At 40.7% G+C, this 21,436-nt stretch overlaps 5 protein-coding genes and 1 pseudogene across 9 annotated transcripts; 1 reads left to right on the plus strand and 5 right to left on the minus strand.

Moving 5' to 3' along the window:
- Window positions 1-237: 237 nt before the first annotated feature.
- Window positions 238-8,385, minus strand: LOC104755843 (protein REDUCED CHLOROPLAST COVERAGE 3). 3 transcript variants are annotated; one of them, XM_087497199.1, is made up of 22 exons: window positions 8,119-8,385; window positions 7,750-7,991; window positions 7,561-7,633; window positions 7,037-7,294; window positions 6,742-6,944; window positions 6,606-6,647; window positions 5,976-6,497; window positions 5,613-5,767; window positions 4,870-5,365; window positions 4,680-4,742; window positions 4,492-4,593; window positions 4,014-4,331; window positions 3,844-3,936; window positions 3,601-3,702; window positions 3,408-3,512; window positions 3,129-3,262; window positions 2,765-2,948; window positions 2,557-2,688; window positions 2,278-2,390; window positions 2,116-2,197; window positions 1,242-1,803; window positions 238-1,171 (listed from the first exon to the last, which is right to left on the minus strand). In XM_087497199.1, the coding sequence occupies exons 2-22, from the start codon at window positions 7,981-7,983 to the stop codon at window positions 1,125-1,127; spliced, it is 4,020 nt and encodes a 1,339-aa protein (XP_087353325.1). In that variant the 5' UTR covers window positions 7,984-7,991; window positions 8,119-8,385; the 3' UTR covers window positions 238-1,124. The 3 variants fall into 3 exon arrangements, with proteins under 3 accessions (XP_087353325.1, XP_010476614.2, XP_087353326.1); XM_010478312.3 differs by having other exon boundaries at window positions 238-1,803; XM_087497200.1 differs by lacking the exons at window positions 238-1,171; window positions 1,242-1,803 and adding an exon at window positions 1,929-2,007.
- A 286-nt stretch (window positions 8,386-8,671) lies between these two features.
- Window positions 8,672-11,959, minus strand: LOC147923367 (zinc finger BED domain-containing protein DAYSLEEPER pseudogene; annotated as a pseudogene). Of its 2 annotated transcripts, XR_015587674.1 has the most exons (3): window positions 11,668-11,959; window positions 9,149-11,425; window positions 8,672-8,826 (listed from the first exon to the last, which is right to left on the minus strand). The product of XR_015587674.1 is annotated as a zinc finger BED domain-containing protein DAYSLEEPER pseudogene, transcript variant X1 (transcript). The 2 variants fall into 2 exon arrangements; XR_015587675.1 differs by lacking the exon at window positions 8,672-8,826 and having other exon boundaries at window positions 9,053-11,425; window positions 11,668-11,821.
- Window positions 11,960-12,227: 268 nt separating this feature from the next.
- Window positions 12,228-15,416, minus strand: LOC104755845 (signal recognition particle subunit SRP54 1). Its single transcript, XM_010478313.3, has 9 exons — window positions 14,875-15,416; window positions 14,689-14,788; window positions 14,386-14,539; window positions 13,670-13,820; window positions 13,441-13,589; window positions 13,237-13,337; window positions 12,973-13,127; window positions 12,784-12,898; window positions 12,228-12,715 (listed from the first exon to the last, which is right to left on the minus strand). Exons 1-9 carry the CDS (start codon window positions 15,103-15,105, stop codon window positions 12,432-12,434), a joined length of 1,440 nt encoding a protein of 479 aa, XP_010476615.1. The 5' UTR covers window positions 15,106-15,416; the 3' UTR covers window positions 12,228-12,431.
- Window positions 15,417-15,536: 120 nt separating this feature from the next.
- Window positions 15,537-17,546, minus strand: LOC104755846 (uncharacterized). Its single transcript, XM_010478314.3, has 4 exons — window positions 17,250-17,546; window positions 16,745-16,881; window positions 16,096-16,624; window positions 15,537-15,949 (listed from the first exon to the last, which is right to left on the minus strand). The coding sequence occupies exons 1-4, from the start codon at window positions 17,276-17,278 to the stop codon at window positions 15,772-15,774; spliced, it is 873 nt and encodes a 290-aa protein (XP_010476616.1). The 5' UTR covers window positions 17,279-17,546; the 3' UTR covers window positions 15,537-15,771.
- Window positions 17,547-17,646: 100 nt separating this feature from the next.
- Window positions 17,647-18,974, plus strand: LOC104755847 (SNF1-related protein kinase regulatory subunit gamma-like PV42a). Its single transcript, XM_010478315.3, has 2 exons — window positions 17,647-18,487; window positions 18,573-18,974. Exons 1-2 carry the CDS (start codon window positions 17,717-17,719, stop codon window positions 18,861-18,863), a joined length of 1,062 nt encoding a protein of 353 aa, XP_010476617.2. The 5' UTR covers window positions 17,647-17,716; the 3' UTR covers window positions 18,864-18,974.
- A 72-nt stretch (window positions 18,975-19,046) lies between these two features.
- MBD10 (methyl-CPG-binding domain 10) lies at window positions 19,047-21,137 on the minus strand. The gene is made up of 2 exons (XM_010478316.3): window positions 20,764-21,137; window positions 19,047-20,335 (listed from the first exon to the last, which is right to left on the minus strand). Exons 1-2 carry the CDS (start codon window positions 20,824-20,826, stop codon window positions 19,235-19,237), a joined length of 1,164 nt encoding a protein of 387 aa, XP_010476618.1. The 5' UTR covers window positions 20,827-21,137; the 3' UTR covers window positions 19,047-19,234.
- Between the last annotated feature and the right edge of the window lie 299 nt (window positions 21,138-21,436).

The following is a 21,436-nucleotide window of genomic DNA, read 5'->3' on the forward strand; positions in this document are numbered from 1 at the left end:
GACCATTTGAATGCTGTTTGCTTAGATGCTGAATCAAAACCTCTGAATGCTGAATCAATTTGAATGCTGAACATGTGAACTACTCATAGTACGATATCTAGCCAAATCAAAACAAAACCTCTGAATGGTCCTTAGAGGTTGAGGGTTCTAAACAGCTGAGTCACTAAAAGGATTTGATTTCGAACCGAGCACAGTTTGGACAGCTTTAGTGCGTCCCTACCGGATACAGACTCCACATTTTAGGAACTTTTTGCTATGTAAATACTCAAATGTGATCCAACGAACAGGCCACGAGCTCAGAAACAAAATACATAGCTACAAAAATTTACAACACAACGGGCAAGCTACATCGAGAGTGCACAATAAGAATAAAAACAGCCAACTAGCCAATAAACCAAATGAGTTAAGAAGATACTCTGCTTCACAAGAAGCTTTATTTTGTTAACCTGATCAAACCCACTTATCAGATCATGCACAAACTGACGGCAGTTGATGGTACAACCCAGCCGCATCGTTTGTAAGTCGAAACTTGTTCTTCCTCCTCCTCTTCTTTGCCACAATCACAAACCCTTCATCTCCATTTGTCTCATTTGCGTTTGCTCCACTCTCCTCTTCTCTACTATAAACTATCTCAGTTACAGCACTATCCCTTGAGGGATCTCCTGACTCGGCTTTTAGGCCACTGCTGGGGTCAACAGATACACTTGCATCTCCACCTGCATGTTGAGAGCTATTCTGCACGGATCTCCTCGGAACAAACTCTGGTGCATCTGGATTCATGCTTCTTGGCATCCCAACTCCATTTAAGTGATTAACACTGTAATATGGTGGTGAGTGAATCCCACATGAAACTCCAGCCCAGGAAATAGGGTCTGCAACCATAATCGGGTAGTTGCCTGTTGTTGCTGCTAAGCTTTGCAGATCAATAACCAAGAAACCTCCAGGACTGTAAGGCTCTGCGGAGGCTGATAGCTTTTTCCTGCTCATATCAGAAGCCTTTTGCCCCTCACAGGACCCCAGATCCCCTTCAGACTCTGACGTTAAATTTTCCACTGACTCACCACTTTCTTGTGATTCCTGCTTTTCACAGGGAAGCTCTGCTCCTTCGATTGGCAAATCCAACATTACAGTGTCAGATTTGCTTTCTGCTTCAGCTGACGAACTTGAAATCCTGTACATCTGAGTTTCAGTGCTCTCCAAAGGCAATTCTACTTTTTCTAACATTGGCTTCAGAACTGTACCTGGTGGTGCCACAGCAACATCTTTGTATGAGAGAGACTTTGAAGCCAAAGTAATACTGGTCGCAGCAGCAGAACCAGAAGCCTTTGACTGTGGCTTAGTTGTATTTTTACTGAGATCTATCTCTGTGTTCTTCAGAGCCCTATGGGATGATGACTTAGAGAGGGAGGGTCTCACAGTTGTTTTCTGCAACCGAGAAGATAAGTTCTGTTGCTGAACATCCTGTATCCTAGTGAGATTTCTATTAAACGACATTCTCTTTTTCGTAAGATCAGGCTGCCTTTTCCTTCTCGCACCATTTCCAGATCTCCCCTTTGAGTATGCCTCTTGCCAGCCCTCATCTAAAGTTGACTCTTCCACAATTCGGCTGTCTACATTTAGTCTGTGAACTACGATATCACCTGTTTTGATCTCATCAACAACTGCATCAGGGACATTTTCTTCGGTCCTACTCTTAATGACATTCGCTTCTGTGACATCATTCCATGTAGCAATGCCATTCTGTGGAGCAACTCTATGGGTGGCATCATCACCTGATGCAACACTATCATTGGCTTGTGACACCTGTTGAAACAAAAGTAATGTCACAAACCTTTGACACGAAAACCTAGAGCTATATATCCATTCATTCTTTTCGTTTCAATATCTCACATGTTTTTTTTCCATTAACTTCTACCGCATGGAATGCCTTTAGATCAATATTCCATTTAGACATACATCTAGAAAACCAAGCAGCATAGTTTGAGTTCAAACTTTACAACCAGGGTACTACACAATTGACAGGTATTTAACAAGGTTATTGTATACTCAACAAAACCCAAAATGAGTGACCTAATGAACAGAACAAAATCCAAAATGAGTGACCTAAGTGATTACCCTGGCGCGCCGCTGTTTCCTGTGAGCAACTCTTCCTTTAGTATCGGAATCAGAACTTATATAGTCCAGGAGATCTGATACACTGCAACAAAGGTCGGACTTTGGTGCCAATGAAATAATTACCATATCCTTTATGTGTTCTGGGAGATTCCATTTTAGTACCTAAGGTGGCCTTTGCTCGCGATGGAAGCATCAGGCTTTGGGACTCCATTTCGGGCTGCTTCCTGCTGCTCTATGGCTCTTGACTCAAAATATTCAAGCCATGCAGCAGCATCCTGTGAGAGATAAATGAAAGAAAACAAAACATGTATGTCTAAGAGTTCAAAACATACACTTTACTAGTAAGAGTAAATTATTCAGCTGAGATCGGACGATTCCTACTCCATGCGTTATGACAGAAACTTAGGAATTAAGATAATGAACTAGGAGCAAATCAATCACCTGTGTACGAAGGTCATCTGGTCCAAGTTTTGCTGTAAGTATCTGAAGTGTAGTTTGTTCATGTTGCACACTCAATGAATGTGCTTCCATGAAAGAGAGAGCCACAGCTATTGCATGATAGCTTGCCGCTGTCTGGCAAAGTAAGACACAAAAGCATGATTAGTTTCAGAATGGGCGCAAAGTGAGGCAAGATAGATAAGGGAGGAACCTGAATATGGTCCGCTCCTAGCAATCTTTTATTGCACTTTAGAGCTTCATGCAAGTATCTTAGAGCTAGATTATCATTCCCTACTTCTTTTTCCATCATAGCCACATTGATATATGTGGCAGCAGTATTTGGGTGAGATAGCCCACAAGTGAAGTGAAGAAGAAACAACGCACGGTTCACATATCTATAAAAAGGTAACAAATATAAATTATTAGAAAGATAACATTTAGAAGGAGCCAATCAGAGGAGAGGTTGGACCATAACTCATTCCAAGGCAACAAGACAAAGATGGTGGAAAGACAAAGTAGTACGGTTCTATTTTTAGTGACTATATAACTATAAGAGATCATTATGCATCACTTACTTTAGTGCCAATTCAAAGTGTTGAAGACGATAATAAAATACAGAAAGATCCCCATAGCTTTTCATAGTGTCAGGATGGTCGAGACCAAGTTCTCTCTCATTTATATCTAGAGCCTTCTGCTGATATATCGTTGCCTGATCAAGAGAGGATAGAACATTAGAGATAACGGTGCCTAGCTAGAAGCAGAAGCAGAACATAAAACTCTACAAACTCTCTTTAATGTTCCTTGACCTAATAATCAAAGTTGCCATTTAGTAAGAAGATGAGAGATGATAATACCTGGTTAAAATCGCCAGTGTGGTACAGTACAACTGCGAGAAGGCTGTACGCACAAGCAGTATTTCTATGATAAGGCCCACAGACAGCAATCATCTTGACCAATGCCTACGAAATGTAAGAAGTCAACATCTCTTGGATAACAGTTCAGTTGGTTAAAGAATGATGATAACGTAGCTATCAAAAGAAATGACACCTTTGTTCCATAATTCACAGCATCATCTAGTTTTCCTTTGTCAAGAGCAATTTTTGATGACTCCAAGAGTGTCCTTCCGTCAGATGATATACACAGCACATGCTGATCAAACAAACATAAGATTATTGTCAAGCATTTGAACCATATTTCTATGGACCAAAATCCAAGCAGTCGTAGAAAAAAAAAAAAAAATTGTGACCAAATCGCTGTTAGTCAAACTAATATTGGAATGGAGTGACCAACCTTGCACACAGGTACCAAGCCAAAAATGTCAGAGCTCTTGAAAGGATTTGGAGAATCGAAGTCATAATCTCTTGGAACTAGTTCTAACCCAACCTGTTTAAAAGCATGAAATCAATAAAGAACTATAATTCTGATACAAGCAGCAATACATTAACACAGAGATACTTAACCTTTTGGCAGAGTCCTCGGAGGATGGAAATTTTTTTCAAATGATTGAACTCATCTCTCTGTATCCAACCAAATTTCCTGGAAAGAAAATTCTGTAGCCATTGTAATCTGAGACAATACTCTTCACTGGGGATCCTATCACACCCTTCCGATTCACGGCGGCCAAGCATGAAGTTTAATGATGCAGCTACTGCCACAGGTAGCTTTTCCATATTATTGACAGATGCAATAACCGCCCTAAGAAGATGCTTGAAAGCTCTCGTGATCATCTCATGTATACAGATGGACTGTATATGAGGAAGTTTCTCAGCGAGTTTAGCCTGATCCATAGGTATAGTGGAGTCATTAACAACTCTACAGTAAACTACTTCTGACCTCAACAAAATCCCTTTAGATGAACATATTAGCTTTACTCTCTCAAAAAATCAAAATAACTTGGCAACAGGGAAAGGCGTCACTGACAAGGTAAAGCATACTCACCACATGTCCTAGCGAACGCATTTGGAGACCTCTTATATGCATGAAGTCAGTTATTGTGCGACCATCAACTGGAGAAAGCTCCAGTGACCCGAAATCTGCTACCTAGTAAACCATTACAATGATTACTTGATAAGTATGGTCAAAGATATGTGCAGAAAATTATATCTGTTATCTAACTAAAAACATACCAGCCTTGGCAAAGCAATTTCATCATAGTAACCATATACCATCTTAGTAAGCTCTTCTTTTGACTGTATCACAAATAATATTTAAGTAAGCACCACGGTGTCCATCAAAGAATAAAAAAGGAACCATACATAAACAAATGCGGGACCTTTTTTCTCGTGATTAATAGTGCAAAATAGAAGAAAAGCGAACCTTTAAATGGAGACCGGTTCCAGTTTCTTTTAGGCGAGAGAAAGCTTCTTCAGAAAGCAGTTCCTTCAGTTCAGTCTCAATATGTTCGTCGATGCTTTTCTTCCCTAGATCAGCCTCCCCATTTAACTCGTGGAGTCTGATATCTGTTTCCTTTTCCTTCACGGTGCTTATATTTGCTGATTTCTTACTTTTGGTCTTTAGAACTTTAAATTGTTTCCCCAAGCCTTTAACTGAAAGTTCAGTCTCATCATTCGTTGCAGGCTTTCCACAGACGTCTGTTTCTTTCTTTTGTAGATGCTGAACCCAGCAAGAACCGAGCTCCCATCTAATGGGTCTTACAGGAGATACCCATTTCTCTTCTAATTTTGTTAAGTTAACTTTTACTAACTCCGGTGCAATACATCTATAAGACTCAATATCATCCGAATCAAGCTGTGTGGGCTGGTTCTCTCCAGATGTTCCAACACTATGGGCCCTGTGAAGCTGAACCCTTAAGCTGCAATAAAGGTAACAATCAAGGTGGAAAAGAAGAAGTTAGATGCTCACATATGTCTTTTCGCAAGGGATGAGCACACAGCAATGTTATAGATATACTCAGGAATAACCTTTGATACATTCATTTACCAATTAATACTCAAAAGGTAGAGACAGAGTCGTAGAGAGACCCACAATAAAACGGAATTTTTTAATATGAACACGATGTGCATAATACGTATAGTATTAAAAATCTTGGGGGCACAGACCTGTTAAGGTTAAGAGCATTAGCTCCTCCGTCCGGCAGGTCATCAATCAAAATATCACGGATATCAGACATTGCCTTCTGCGTTTTACCCTCGACATGTACCACCGCTGTATATCCACAGTGCCTTACAATAACTGTGCCTAAAGCCAGAGTATCCTGCAAATATTTCTTCATTGGTTATAATCTTTAAAAGAAATTACACATGCATGAAAAAGTAAATGCGTTGCGGACAATTATAGCTCTACTCTAATTCAGTCATCAACGAAAAATGCTATTTGATGTGATACGGATGTTAGCAAAACCTTATAGTGCAGAAACAGTCATTTTTTACATATAGCTGAGAAAAGGATGAGAAATCACTTACGTGAACAATCTTACTCTCATCAGCTGTTATCCCTTTTAGCAGATTCTTTTCAGCAAGTTCCTTGGATGATAAAATAAATGGTTCATTTTGACATGTAGCTTCAGGCTTTGTGTCAAGGCTGGCTAAATCACGTTTTACAGTAATAAACAAATCTCCAACATGATCCTCAAGAAGGATCGAGCCTGAAGGTAATCCAGTAGTGTGTTGATTAGTATCCATCACGTCGCAGATGGCTCTAACAGCTCTCCGCACAGAGGTGTCGACAAACTGGTTATGAAGCAAAAAAGCTTTCTTATCTCGAACAACCCTCTCCTCCTCAGTCTTGCAAGGAAGCGTAGCTAATACAGAAAACTCAGCAGCCCAAGGTCGAAGATTGTATTCACCATTCATCCCCTGGCCTCCACCATTCCCTCCCCATTGTCCATCCTCTGTTGGTAAAGGAGAAAAAGTTGAAGTAGACTCAGAAACAGGAGGAGGTACAAGCCATGTATTAATCCGTAATCCATACGGGAGGTTGCCAAACTGAAAAGCAAATGAAGCCAAACTTCAAAAAATTTGATCTTGAAAAAAATCCTCAAAAACAAAATCATTAACTAAAAGTCTAAAACGTAAAAAAACAGCTATTTTCACCTTGTTCCGGTCAGTGAAAGCTTTCATTAGAGATTCATATGCCTGCATCAATCCCCAATACTATGTAAAGCTTGTTTCTTTATGGGGAAAAGAAAAGAAAAGAAAAAAAACAAAGCAATTGAGTTTTAAAAGATACCTTGGCAAAAGCATTGCTGACGTTCTGAAGCAAATCAACAATGGAATGACAATGTGAGAGCTGTTTTCCAACGGCGAAGAACCCATTCACAGAAGCAATCACATGTATAACCTTCCCATTGCAAATCTTAACCTTAAGTCCAAAATGGTAACCATCTCCAGCTTCTTCTTCTTCTTCTTCACTGCCATCGACTTTCTTCAAATCTACAGATCAAAATATGAAAACGAGAAAGAGCCAATGAGCTGTGAAACTGAAAAAATGTCAATCAAAGACAGAGAGAGTGTTAAAAACTTACGAAGAATCGGAGGAGAGAGGTGAGCAACGGAGAAAAATTCGTAAAATTGAGCAAGCTTAGGGGTCGGGTGGATAGCGACCATGTCGAGCTCCTCCGGCGACGCCGCCACCTGACTTGCATTGTTGTTGTTGCCGGCGACGACGATGGGTTTCCCGTTGGGGGATTTGGGGGAAGCGGAGGAGAACCTGGTGGTGCACGCTACGATGTCTACGACTCTCCGCACCTGAGTCCAAGCTTGGCTTTCCTCTTTGTACTCCTCTGTGGCAAAACGGTAAATAACACAAACTCTGAGGGCAACTAAGTAAAAAAGTTAACTAAAACGAGCCACTCTTAACAATTAAACAAAAAAGATTAGTGGTGCCTTATCTCACTATCTCAGTGTCACTGACACTTTCTGTGCCACTTACATAAAAGAAGACCAAATGCGAATGTTGTGTTTTTTTTTTTTTTTTTTAATTCGAAAGCTGTTTGCAATAATAAGAATATACTAAAATCTAGTTGGGAACATATTGTTTTGGACTAACCTGGAACCATGCGGAGGAAACAAGGCTTGAGGGAAGCAACTTGGATGTTGTCATTCAATTTTTGCCCTTTCACCTATACCAATATCATCAGTTCAGTTCAGTCACATCTTCTTCTTCTTCTTCTTCTTCTTCTTTGCTGATAAAAGCGATAAGATATTATTGGATTGGCTTATCCAAAAAAATATTTACCTTATGGGAGAGAGAATAGTTGGTGAAATGGCAAGTCTTAACGTGAGATGCCAAAAGCTTTCGTACATCAATGATTTTGTCAGTAGAGACTCCCTTGAGTATCACTTTGGTTTCGTACGGAGTTGTGACTGTGATCTCAACCAGACTCGGAGCCAACACTTTCTCTTCTTTCTTCTTCTTATCCCCTCCTTTCCCTCGGTTGTTTGATTTCCCTTTGCTCGACCTCGGTGCCATTGCTGATCCTTTCATCCCAAAAACAAAACACACAATATATATATAATTAGATCATGTGTAAAGGTAATATAAAAAGTGAATGAATCCACACATGATTAGATCAGATAGTGGGAGGTAGGTAGGTAGGTAAGGTACCTTGGAACGAAGATTCTGACCAGACCAGAGCTATCAAGAAAAAAAAAGCCTCAAGAAAGAAAAAAAAAGTAGGCGAAAGATAGAGAGTGAGGTTGAAGAGAAGATATATAAGATAAAAAAAAAAAAAAAGGAGGATAAGGGTTTTGGATGGGTTTACACTTTGGATTTTCAGATTTATGGCCAATCCTGACCTCTCCTTGTCGCTAACGCCAAATCTCTTTCTACTTCTATCTCTTATTAGAGACGTTACATGTGATTTTGATGTCCACATTAAAGTTTTAATAAGGCCCCAAATCCAAGTCCCATGCAATTCGACCAAGATGAGATGATGGTTCAGATTTACACACGTGGCAACTATGAGTGGTGGGGACACTGACCTTCTTGTCCGACTCCGTTTTGTTTGTTTTCACTTTTTTATTTTTTTAATAATAATCAACGGTTCGAGTCCTCTGCTCAGTGCAGAGTGTTGTAGTGGTTGCCCACTCAAAGTCAATTGTCTCTTTTTCATAAACCACCTACTTAATGTCTACACATGTATAACATATAAGCACGAGTTACACTCTTTCTCCTTCTTGTATTACTTACAAGGTTTAAACCTTAGTACACCAAATTTTTAAAATTCAATGGAAATGATAATATCAACATCACAAATACTCACCCACCTGGCCACCTATAAATTGATTGATTCAGAATCCATGTACTCCACATCTGAATGAGTAGAAACAATATGGTACTACAATTAGATCCCCAAACTTTTTCATTTACATTATTAATTCACTTTCAGTTATTCCTTCCCACCCGTTGAGTGGTTTGATAGTTTTAAATGAAATAAACCAAAATGTATGTCAAATACTGTCAATGAGTCGATTTGTAGAAGACCAAGTATGTTTAGGACAAAAATGAGAGATTTGGAGGGACAAAGAAGCCTTCTTAGTATGTGAAAGTTTTTTTTTTATAACTAATTTCAAAACTAATCAAATGCTCATTACACTATGCTCTAGAACCAAAAGAATGAAGAAAGAATTGCAACCTTTTCAATTTTCATAAAGTTTCATTTTTGATCCACTCCTTAGTGCACAACAGAGCCTCCAAGGTTACACGAGAAAGGGAGGTCCTGTCACTGTCCATCTGCTTCACCTCTGTTTCGAATACAGAATCAGGAGAGACGGTGCTGAAGGGGACAGAGAGGAGATCCAAAGCCATCTTTGAGAGGGTTGGGTAGTTTGTGCTGTTGAGCCTCCACCAGCTCAGAACGTTAAAGTCTTCTGACCTCGGAGTCAGTTCTTCTTCCAGGTATTGATCAAGCTCCGTTTTCATCTCTGGCATGTACATATCATCAAAGTCTGAAAATGATTCGCCTATTGTGACGAGGGTAGACCCTTCCTGGAGAAGCACGTCAACCGGAAATAGTATGTTGTCTTCCTCTGCCATTGCATGTACTTGAGAATCATCACAATGTTGCTGATCCTCTTCTGTTAGCTGACTCTCTTCACTCACTCCCTCCCAAAGCCTTACCACATTTTGCTTCTCTAGCTTACTCTCTCTCTCATGTTGATGTGCCTCAGTGGTTTGCTCTAGTAGTGTACTTGATTCATCACCTGATTGCCCATTCCCTGTATTGGCACCTTCAGCCACGTCTTGATGGAAGTGAGATTCCTGAGCCACTTCTATTTCCGAAAAGCCATGATCCACATAAGCATCCAACAGATTCTGTTCACTGTAGCTAAGGTACAGATCATGGAAGGCGTCATTGACAGTCTTGGTCCATTTTTTTGCATCTTCACCATAAGACTTATTGAAGGTGAACTCAATGAAGCGCATTCTGAACCGGGGATCCATGACCCCTGCAACTGCCAAAACCAGGAAGTTTCCTCTCCAATACTGGTCAAATTTTTCACTCAACGAGTTTGCTAGGTTTCTGACATCCGGGTCTTCACACATGGCAGTGTGTCTCAGCTCTAGCTGAAGCTTTGTCATCTCATGGTAGAAATCGCTTGCTGTCAACTGGTTCGGCCCAGTCAAGGCATTACCCGCTTCGAAAAGAACCTTCAAGCATGAGCAGAGACTCTCAATCTTTCTCCACTCTTCAGGAGATATAGATATTTTGTACTCAGGATAGCAAGTTTCCAAACTAGAAAACACTTGTGCGTGTTCACATGCAGCCAGCAACATGTTGTAACTTGTGTCCCATCTCGTTTGGTTGTCAATGAGAAGATCTTTGTTAGAAGAAGGGGTTGGAAACTGTTTCTTCAGGTCATCAAATCTGTCTCCCCAAACCTGGTTGGTTTTAACACACTTTATGCTATCTCGGACTTTCTTTACAGGTTCTTGGAGCTGCTCAGCTGTGAGTGCATCTTGCGCCATGCTGCTAAGGAGGCGAGCATAGCATTTTCCCATCAACAACTGACCATTCAACACATGCTGATTCCTAGCAGACAAATAACCTCTGAGATTCTCAACGGAGGTCTTATTTACTAGTGATTGGCTGACAGCGATGCTTGAAATCTTCCCTTCCAACTTCCACTCCGATAGGCAAGCTGCGACAGGTTGGTTTAAAGCAAAATCTGAATCAGGAGAAGCCACAACAGCAACATTCAGAAGACGGTGAGTCAACTTCCAGTCTTTATCAATAAAGTGTCCAGTCAGAAAAGCATAACCCACTGATTGCTTAGATGACCACAAGTCTACAGTAAGATTAACTCCCCCAGGAATCTTTCCAATAAAGTCCAAGACTTTCTGCTTTTGGGATAAAAACATAGAGACACAATCATCATGAACGGTCTTGAAGCTTGCCACACAGAACTGTGGACGAAGAGCCTTAAGGAAACCAACAAAACCAGGGTGCTCGACCATATGAAGAGGGTAATCATGCATGATGATCATCTTAGCCATCTCATGGTTGCAGCGATCTTGATCCAGAGGAGGAGGAACAACAGGAGAAGACATCCGGCGGCGTTTCTTGGGAAGGCAGGAGGAAGAGGAAGTGGTTTCCTCCTTGATTGGTGGCGTTGGAGAGAGCTTCTTGAACTCAGAGCTCTTAGCACAAATACCCAAGTCAATGTGACGCTTAAGGTGGCTAGTTCCTGAAGCCTTAGTGCCATTAATGTAGGCAAAGGATTTGTTGCAGTGCATGCAACGAGCTTTTTTAGTGTCGGGACTAACAACTTCCGTGATGAAGTGATCCCACACCTCAGACTTCTTCTGCCTCCTACGCTTACCAATGGGTTGTGGTTGTGTATCAGAATCCACCATCTCAAGAGCAACGTCCACATTAACCAGTTCTGAAGGATTAGTAGTATTCATTATCCTGAAATAGACCAAAGGCAAAATTGAATCAATTATTCGTAAAGATGTTTTCTTTGACACAATTCAACAGTCCTCATGAGAGATCAAAACGAAGAAGAGACACATTAGACCCGGGAAACAAAACAATTGCGATAATAACAGAAGAAGACACAACGGCGAACACTTCTCTCCCCTTATTCACAAAACACGAAATCGGAAAAGCGAAACGAAGAAGAAGAGATGAAGTGGAAGAAGGTTACTTACACAGAAGAGACAAAGGAAGAGAAGAGTCTGAAACGCGTGTAATGGGCTCTGAAACACCGAAACGCTAAAGAGAACAATCGAATTGGACTTTCACTTTTTTTTTTTAGGGTTTTGAGCTTTTTTTCCTTTTCTTTTTTCCCGTCGGCCCTTTTCTGTTCTCTCTCACTTATATTTATAATCAGGACGATGAATCTCTCTCTTCCTCTCTCCGCCGTTGATCTACTATCCCCACTTTAATCTCGTCCCTTTATTTCTCTCTCTCTCTCTCTCTTTTTTACATTTTTAACTCCCCTCCCTAAATTTTTAACACACACACAATAAAAGAAAATGGAAATTTGATAAAAGCAAAAATAAAATAAAAAGGATTAACGAAATCCAACACAATTTAATAAATTAATTTTTTTATTATTCAAGTAAAAAAACAGTATCTATGTCCCGTTAATATTTACTATAAAATTTTATGTATCATCTATACCTTTTTCAAGTTTATTATTATTCTAAATATATAAGAACACTATTTACATAAATGAAAAACTATTATTGGTTTTAATATTCCACTATTTAGAAGTTTGAATATTATAATTTAATTTTGGATCATGATAAGTAGTTCTAAATATAATTGATTGTATGTTTTTGAGACAACAATTAAGCATTTTTAGTCATTAGAATGTGTTAAACACATTATCTTCTTCCTGATTTTATATATATAAATCTCCCATTTTCTTATATGTAAGTTTCACCAGTGACCGCAAGGGAGATAGAAACTACTTGTCTCTACCACCAAACATTCCCATCATGTCCTTAGCCGAACCCATCTGCTTCATGAGACTCTGCAGACCACCCATGCCGCCTATCTGTTTTAACATCTGAGGCGGTATGACCTTGCTCATGTCTCCATTCTTTGGTATTTTTATCCCTTTCATAGTCTTTGCTATCCTCTTGTACTCTTCCAACATCTCCATCACTTCTCTTACAAACCTCCCTGACCCTCTCGCTATCCGCATTATCCTTGACTCGCTAAACACCTTTGGGTTTGAGCTGTCCAGTTCTGCACAACCACCCATCACATTATGCTCAAAACTACTACTGAGACACTTTCTCCAAAATTGTACTCACCTTTATCTGTCATAGAATCCATCATTGTCATGTATCGCTTCATCTTTGCTCGGCTTTCTTCTTCATGTCCTTTCGGCATCAATTGAGCACTAATTCCAGGCAGCATCGAGTAAAGCTACAAACCAATACATTATTTTGTTTAATCAACCAGTACACGGTACAGACAACTATTGAACAAGAGATTCTGACCTGATTAAGTGGAAGATTCAGTGTGCACTGGAACTGCTCGTACAGAGTTCTCAACGTAAAATTACCCTGAGAGACCTTTTCTACAAGTTCATGCTGTAGATCTTTAGGTACTACCTCTTGTATTTTATCCACGAGACCAGACCAATCACCCATTCCTGTTGTACACATAGACATTATCAAGATTCTGAGACAAGAACCTATTGGGGACCCTCTGATTACTCCTCAAAACGCTGCTAATCTTACAATAAATTCAACGAAAGTTACCTAAGAGACGGCTGACAAATGGTTTGACGTCAAACACTTCAAACTCATCCATATGCTCTCCTGTTCCAATGAATATCACAGGACTTTTTGTAGCTGCAACACTAAAAGATGAAAATGGGCTCAGATACACTTATTTAACTATAAACCCCAAAAGGTTTTTATCTTGAACATTTCGAGTACAGATGAAGACTCAGAAATACATACGCGCTAAGAGCACCACCACCCTTAGCATGGCCGTCCATCTTAGTAATGATTACAGCTCCAACAGCAACAGTTTGCTTAAATGCTTGAGCTTGATCAAATGCAGCTTGACCAATACTGCTATCCATAACAAATATAACAAGATCTGGTTTCTGTAAAGTGAAAAGATCATGATCAAAGCCTCCAACATCAACCAGGAATAAACAAAAGACTTCAAGACAACAACGCATACCGTTGCTTCAGCAACTTGACGCATTTCTTCAAAGAGAGAAGCTTCTTGTTTATGGCGACCACTGGTGTCAACAATAATAAGATCACACTTTTCTTTCTTGAACCTCTCAACTCCCTCCACAGCAATTTTCACAGGATCGGATTCTGTGTAGCTGCAAAGGATCACAACTCAGCATTAGCTTATTCTATTTTTTTCATTTCCCTCTGTTACTGTCATTGATGTAATTCCAAAACAACAAATAGCATAGTCTCAAACAGTTAAGCTCTTTGGCAAAGATGTGAGATCCTTTGATAGAGTGGCACTGTAATGAATTCCACAAAACGGAGCACAGGAAATACAGGCAAAAGGGCTTATAGAAACTCTAAAGGTAAGTGTCACACAGAGAACTAGAGAAGTATGACGAAACCTACTGGACTGGATGATCCAAAAATAAATTCAAGTAGTAGTAACTGTAGTGATTTTTAGTGCAAATTCGTGCAGGTACAGACCTAAACCAAACAATTTCATAAATATTGTACCTTGCTTCTATCGCAACAAAGAATATACCATCATTTACACAGACAGGATCTAATATCCTTTGGAAAATGCAAACACAAAAAGTCTTATGAGCACATAAGAAGAAAGCTGATACTAGGATATAAACCTTCATCACAAAAAGGGGAAAGACAAACAAGAACAAGGTCACATAAAAACCACAAAGGGGTTGATTTGAGTACCTTCCATAAAAGGGGATCTTAGCCTTGGTGGCATTCTGTTTAAGCTGATCGAAAGCACCTGCCCTGAAAGTATCCGCACACACAAGAGCTGGTTTGTACCCTTTCTTCTGATGGTAATAAGCATACTTGGTACACGTTGTTGTTTTCCCAGCACCTAAACATTAGTCACAAAATTGGGGACAATGTTAACTATTAGGGATACAAATAATTTATAACTACAATCTAACTGCAAGTAAAGTAAGAAACACGCTAAATCATCAACCACGGAATAACAAAGGATAGGATCAAACAGAAAGACCTAACCTTGTAATCCTACGAACATAACAACACCAGGTTTGGCCTTTTTGGGGGAAAATGCAGGCTTTCCTGGATCCAACATCTTACACAGTTCATTGAAGATAGCCTGAAAGAGAATCATGAGCAACTAAAAATCACACCCAAAAAAACTGAAGAAAATAAAGAATTAGCCGTGTTCTGCTAATCAAAGACCTGCTCAATGATCCGGCGCTTGTTGTGGCCAGCTGCTAGATCGCGGAGGTTAACGATCTTCTTAATATTGGTCTGCATCTCCTTCACAAGAGGGAAAGAAACATCGGACTGGAGCAAAGCGCGAGTTATCTCGTTTAAGCAATCATTCAGAGCCTTTTCATCGATAATTGTCACATTGTTCATCTGCTGTATCGCCTGGGTAATCCGGCTACCTAGCTCCGCCAACACCATCTTCTCGCTGCTCTGTGCGATTCAACAAAGATCAAAGGGAATTAGGGCTCAAGTTTTGATCAGAGTCAGAGATCTTTTGTCGGATGTACGGCGGGAGAAGATGAGCGTTTTTGGTTCTAGAATCTTCTTTTTTTAATTCCCAATTTTTTAATCCCCAAATCCTGAAACGGTTACGAGTCGGAGCATATCAAATTATATGGGCCTGAAAACGCTAAACAGACCCCAATGCTTTTAACACTTGGCCATTAAAGCAAGGCATGGAGCATTGGAGCTGCTTTAGCCATTGGATATTTCCACCTTTCCTCTCAAAATATCCCATCTTTTTACTAATGTTTTTGGTAATATAAAATTCTACACATTGATACGACTTATGACGCAATTTTAATTTTGCTTGTTAATAGGAACACGAAAGATATAAACAAATCAACAAATAGAAGAAGAGCCTGAATGTTGTATTCAAGTATCGATTTTAAAATGTCAATATTGTTGCAATGTCAATATTGTTGTATCCACTGAATCCAGAGGATATAGTGGTCAGTGACAGCGAAAGATGTTTGTTTATACTAAGAAGGTAAACTGATATCTATGAGTTGATGTATAGACAGAAGTTCCTAACAGGCAGATTCAAGATCACAGCGTTTTAGTTTTTTACTCCTACAACAGCTCTCAACTGGATGATCCTGATCCCTTCAGAGGTGAAGGAACCGCTGGATAGAGCCTTTTTAGCTTCTTCTGCTCTCCAAACTGGTGGATGGCGTCTTGAATCCCTGCAAATGCGACCACAAACTCGGCTGTATCTGTTTGATTCAGTAGCTTCTTCATCACCAGCTCTAACACTTTATACCTGCCAACCATAACAACATGCTCTCATTTCTACTGATAACTCAACAAGACTAAGACAATTAACCACTATCTACTGGTGTCATCAGGTATTTGTTTTCGTTCATCCTCTACAATTCATGTTCTTTATGATGGAGAGAAAAAACAAACCTGAGTCGTTGTGCCTTTGAGATTACTTTATGGATGTTCCCAAACAGCTCCTGCACAGATCGCAAAGCTTCTTCATGCGACCGAGTACTGCAGAGCGGTGAGAAGGGGAGGTGAAGGACACAGGTTGCTTGAATTTCAGCATATTCCTCATCGATCACGGCCTCCTCGATGCGTATCTCACGGAGAAGCTGAGAGAGTACACGTTCACTCGACTCAGGCAGAGAGAAGGCAGGGTTTTGAGCGGCCAGAATGCGGACAAGGTCAAGAATGGAGGTCGGACGCCAGTCTCCAAGCCAGGCCACGGCAGCAAGCTCATGAGGCGGAAGCCACGTGGGCAGGACGAGGTTAGATACATCCTTTAAGGACGTTGAAACCATGGCGTTGTAGTAATGGGACTGGTATCTACTCAGCTGTTCTTCAATCAGTTCATCCAATTCCCACCTGGATTTAAGCTCTTTGTCAAGTCTTGCAGCTATGCTGTTCTGTTCTTGCCTCCACAGTTCATACAAGTCTCCAGAAAGTTCGTCACCTGATCAATCAAAGATATTATCTAACCTCGCCATGGTTCTGGCTTACCACAAAAGGTTCACCCTTTCTCATACATAACTCAAAACATACTTAATAAGAAAGAAACCCTTTGCTCATATACCTTTTCTAAACGAGTCGTGCTGGTGAGATCTCCCGGCCTGAGATCTTTTAGACGATATATTACTAGCAGCTTCTCTCTCCAGATCATCCCATGAAACTTCTTCTCCATTGTTGGATTCTTCAAATCCATTCTCTTCACTACAATGCACGAATACATACCAATTAAGCAAATAAGCTGATTTTCACAAGCACCAAATCTTGTTATCTCATTGCATAATTCAAATATCCTAAAATGCATCCATATCCATTATGAAATTCATCAAAAAGAGGCAATTTTTGCATCACTTCACGTCCTTAATCTCATAAAGGAACCGAATTAGTAATTAAGATTAACCAAATATGGATTAATCCATAGTTCTTCTTACAAGAAATACAAAAGAAAACCCTAAATCCAAGCGATTGAATCATAGAAACACGAAAAAAATCTCCAAATAGAAGTCGGCCAATCACGCTCACTGGGTAATGCAGCGAAGAAAACGAAAGATAAAAAGAGAGAAGACACTCACAAGCGCGCCACTTCTATCATTCTCGCCATCTTCGCGGTGTTTCTAAAGTACTGTGATTTCTTTCCCACGTTCTTGGATTCTCAAAGTCGTTTCATTCACGGACGCGAGGGAGATATTGAATTTAACAAAGGAAAAAAATAACAAAAGAAGAGACGAAAGGCTATTTTCGTCATAAAAAATTCTAATGGGCCGTACATTAAAGGCCCAAATAATTCTCTCTCTCATGCTTTACGCCTTTACCAAAGCAAACATAAAGAAACATAAAACAATCTTTCAATAATTGGTGAGACCGCCACGCGTTGCATGTCACGAGCAACAAGCAAGTACCGGTCGCCACGTGCTTGTGGATCATCGCAAGCAGTCCTGATCCAAAAGCATCAAATTTCGAGCCAAGGTCGACACTTAAAAATGCTCGTGAAGTAACACGTTCCAGCCAGAGCCACGACACTCTTCTAGTCAACTAAACAATGCAACAAGAGAAGAGCGAAGAAGACCATCACAGCCGTCTGATCAATGTCACGGCCAAAGATCTAACGGCCGGAAACCGACGCCTTGTGGAGGTTCCGTACACAGCAACACTCTCCCAAGCAATGAACACAATAGTTGCTAACTCTATCTCCGCCCTCCCTGTGGCTGCACCACCTGGACACTGGATCGGAGCCGGCGGTTCCATGATCATGGAGTCTGATAAACAAACTGGAGTTGTACGAAAACACTACATCGGTATACTCACCATGCTCGACATACTTGCTCATATCGCCGGCGAAGATTCTGATCTCTCCGATCTTGATCGTAAGATGGGTTCGCAAGTGTCATCAATCATTGGTCATTGCCTCGAAGGACTTAGTCTCTGGACACTGAATCCTAATACCAGCTTCTTAGAGTGCATGGAAGTGTTTGGCAAAGGGATCCATCGAGCTTTAGTACCAGTGGAGAGCAGCATAGATAGCAGTAACACCATTGCAGGAGTTGAGTTGATTGAGTCAGCCTCTGCTTACAGGATGCTTACTCAGATGGATCTCTTGAGGTTCCTCAGAGACCATCACTTTGATGACCTAAAGAGTGTCCTCTCACGCTCAATCTCCGATCTCAAAGCCGTTCATGATTCCGTATACGCCATCACAGAGAGAACAACTGTTTCCAGTGCCATCAACGTTATGAAGGGTGCTCTGCTCAACGCTGTCCCTATCGTTCACGCACCTGATGTAGCACAAGAGGATCATCTACAGCTAATCAATGTAGGCTTCATTATAGATATATGCTTGGTTATGTATATTGTAGAAAATAATGTATACCTCATTTTGTGTGTGTTTGAGATTCCAGGGGAGGCATAGAAAAGTGATAGGTACGTTTTCGGCAACGGATTTAAAAGGGTGTCGCTTGCCGGAGTTGCAGACGTGGCTGCCACTTACAGCTCTGGAGTTCACTGAGAAAGCTACGGGGAAAGAGAGGGACATGGTTAGTTGCGGTGTGGAAGCAACGATGGAGGAAGCCATAGAGAAAGTGGTGACTAGAGGAGTGCACAGACTGTGGGTGATGGACCAACATGGTCTTCTTCAAGGGGTCGTCTCCCTCACTGATATCATAAGCTCCCTAAGATCTGCTCTTTTGTAAACGATGAACTCACTTTGTTTTACTTTTACCTCAATAATCTAAGTATCTAACAATGTAATCTACTTTGTAAGATCTGCTCTTTTTTTTATCAACGAGCTCATGTTTTTTACCTCTCCAGTTCTATTATGTGATCTTCGACTCTGGACAACTTGGCATCACTCTTTATCAGTATGAGAAAACGAGGAGTCTAAATGCCTAACATTAATAATAATACAACAACAAAGTACAAACGTACAAATGGTAATGAACTGAACTACATAGAGATATTAGTTCTACCGACACATACAACAAACCACTCATAATGTTAATGCTACATCTGAAATCACAACAAACTCTTCACGTTCTGTACTCTGTACAGAACGATATAGGTTTTAACAGCTCACGGAAGCTGCAGCGCCCTGCTGCTGAACTTGATTCGCCTCCAAGCTTCTGTTTGTGTCTTCTGCCTTCATGTCGTTCTTCTTCTCCTCTGCTACTGCTGTTGCTGTTGCAGCTTCTGTCTTCTTAACATCAGATTCCTGGGTTTCGTTCTCCTCATTTGCTGCAGCTTCTGTCTTCTTAACATCAGATTCTTGGGTTTCGTTCTCCTTATTTGCTGCAACTTCTGTCTTCTTCTCATCAGATTCTTGAGTTTCATTCTCCTTATTTGCCTCAGCTTCTGTCTTCTTCTCATCAGATTCTTTGGATTCTTTTCCCTTATTTGCTTCAGCATCTGCATCAAGGTTAGGCTCACCCGGGGTCACATTCTGTTCTCCGTTAGCCTCTGTTGTCGCGCTGCCTTTTTTCTCGGCCTCTTCCTCTGCAGGCTTCTTCTCTCCATCACCCTCAGCAACAACTTCCTCAGGCTCTTTCACTTCAGTGTCCTTGAGGCCTTCAACTTTGGGAGGTTCTTCACCACCACCCTCAGTCTTTTTCTCTAGTTCAGCGGTCTCCACTTCCATAGGCTCTTTCTTGTCCGCCACAACTTCTCCCTCTTTGGCCTCAGCCTCAGTCTTTTCACCATCCTTCTCCTTCTCAACCTCTGCAATTTCTGTTTGACCGTCCTTCTCAGCCTCAGTCTTTTCACCCTCTTTGTTCTCCTTCTCAGCCTCAGTCTTCTCAGCCTCTTTCTCCTTCTCGCCCTCTGCGTTTTCCTTCAGTCCATCCTTGTCAACATCCATGTTGTCCTTCGCAGCAGCCTCTTCGTTCTTCTCAGCAGCCTCCTTATTGTCCTTCTTTGTGAGCGAAGATCGTCTCTTCTTCAAGAGGGGTTCTTTGTCCGGAGTAGGCGTCGTTGCCTTCACCTTTTGGCTGATCCTTGAAGACCTCCTTGGAGTTTCCCCAGTCGTCCATTCAAATTCAGAGATGACAGGGTTGCCAGGATGAGCTTTCAGGTACTGCTCCAACTGCTTCCGCGAGCTGATCTCTTCACCCGTTGGGGCCACGAACACAATCTCTGTCTTTCTCGGAGTACCAGCTCTTTTTGGATAAAACTGAAACAAACACAAGCTTCTACTAATCAAATACTAAAGATACATGCACTAGCAGCAACACAGGACACAATCTATAGGAAACCCCCAAATTTTATCAACCAAATCTAGGGTTTAGGGTGTATTCATTAAAAAACCCTAATCTGACCCCCAAGAAAGACCTAACCGTTAAATTCTCATCTAATTATATTATCTCAACATAAATTCAACATAGAAAGCCACAAAACCACCTCGAAACAAAACATATCTTGAAATCCCCAAATCGAGCATAAACCCTAGACATTAAGAAACAAAAGAAACTAAGAGTAGAAAACAGAACAGAGAAACAACCCTTAGACAACATCGATTCAAGGGGAAAAATAGTAAACACAGCAGCAATTTCAAGAAAACAATGGACAAAAAAAAAAAACAAGAAGAGGGGAAGAAGATACCAGTTTCTTCCATGAAGCAGGAGCTGGTAGCTCAATGGAGACAAGTTCTTCTGTGTTATCCATCTTCGTATCTCTTCACCTGACACAGTACCTAACTCTCTTCACTTAAAAACCCTTATCTTAAATTCGGATTTCTTTCCTTTCTGGTAAATAAGCTGCTGCAAGAACCGTTGTGACCCCTAATGGATATGTTTGCGTGTCTCTTCTGTTCTGTCTTAATTTTTATTTTTTTAATTATTTTTCCTTTTTTTTTTATTTCAAACTAAAAATTGATTTTTCTGTATCCACGTAACCCACGAGAGCGAGAATGATAGATTTACACTGGGACGACGTGATAGTTTAGTGACAGACCTCTTTGAGCTCAACACGTGTCCTGTGTAGCCGACGCTTTCATCGATGGATAAGGAAGCATCTGTTTCCCGCTTAATAAAGTAGAATGGAAAGTGGGGTTGAGGTCCGGTACGTGACCGCTGTTTTTACGGCGAATATGCTTCTTCTGTTTTATTCCCCCCAGTCTCCTACTCTACATAATAAAAGCCCATGTTTAACGGCCCAATTACTATTCCGAACCCTTTTTTGGTCATATACACAGTAGTCAGTCTTTTGTAGGCAAAAAAAAAAAAAGTAAACACTGGAAGGTAGGATCAATGTGTAAGTGGGACTGCAGATTGAG

This window comes from Camelina sativa, chromosome 17 (genome assembly GCF_030686135.1).
Source record: "Camelina sativa cultivar CO46 ecotype springtype chromosome 17, ASM3068613v1".
NCBI classification, from domain to species: Eukaryota; Viridiplantae; Streptophyta; class Magnoliopsida; order Brassicales; family Brassicaceae; genus Camelina; species Camelina sativa.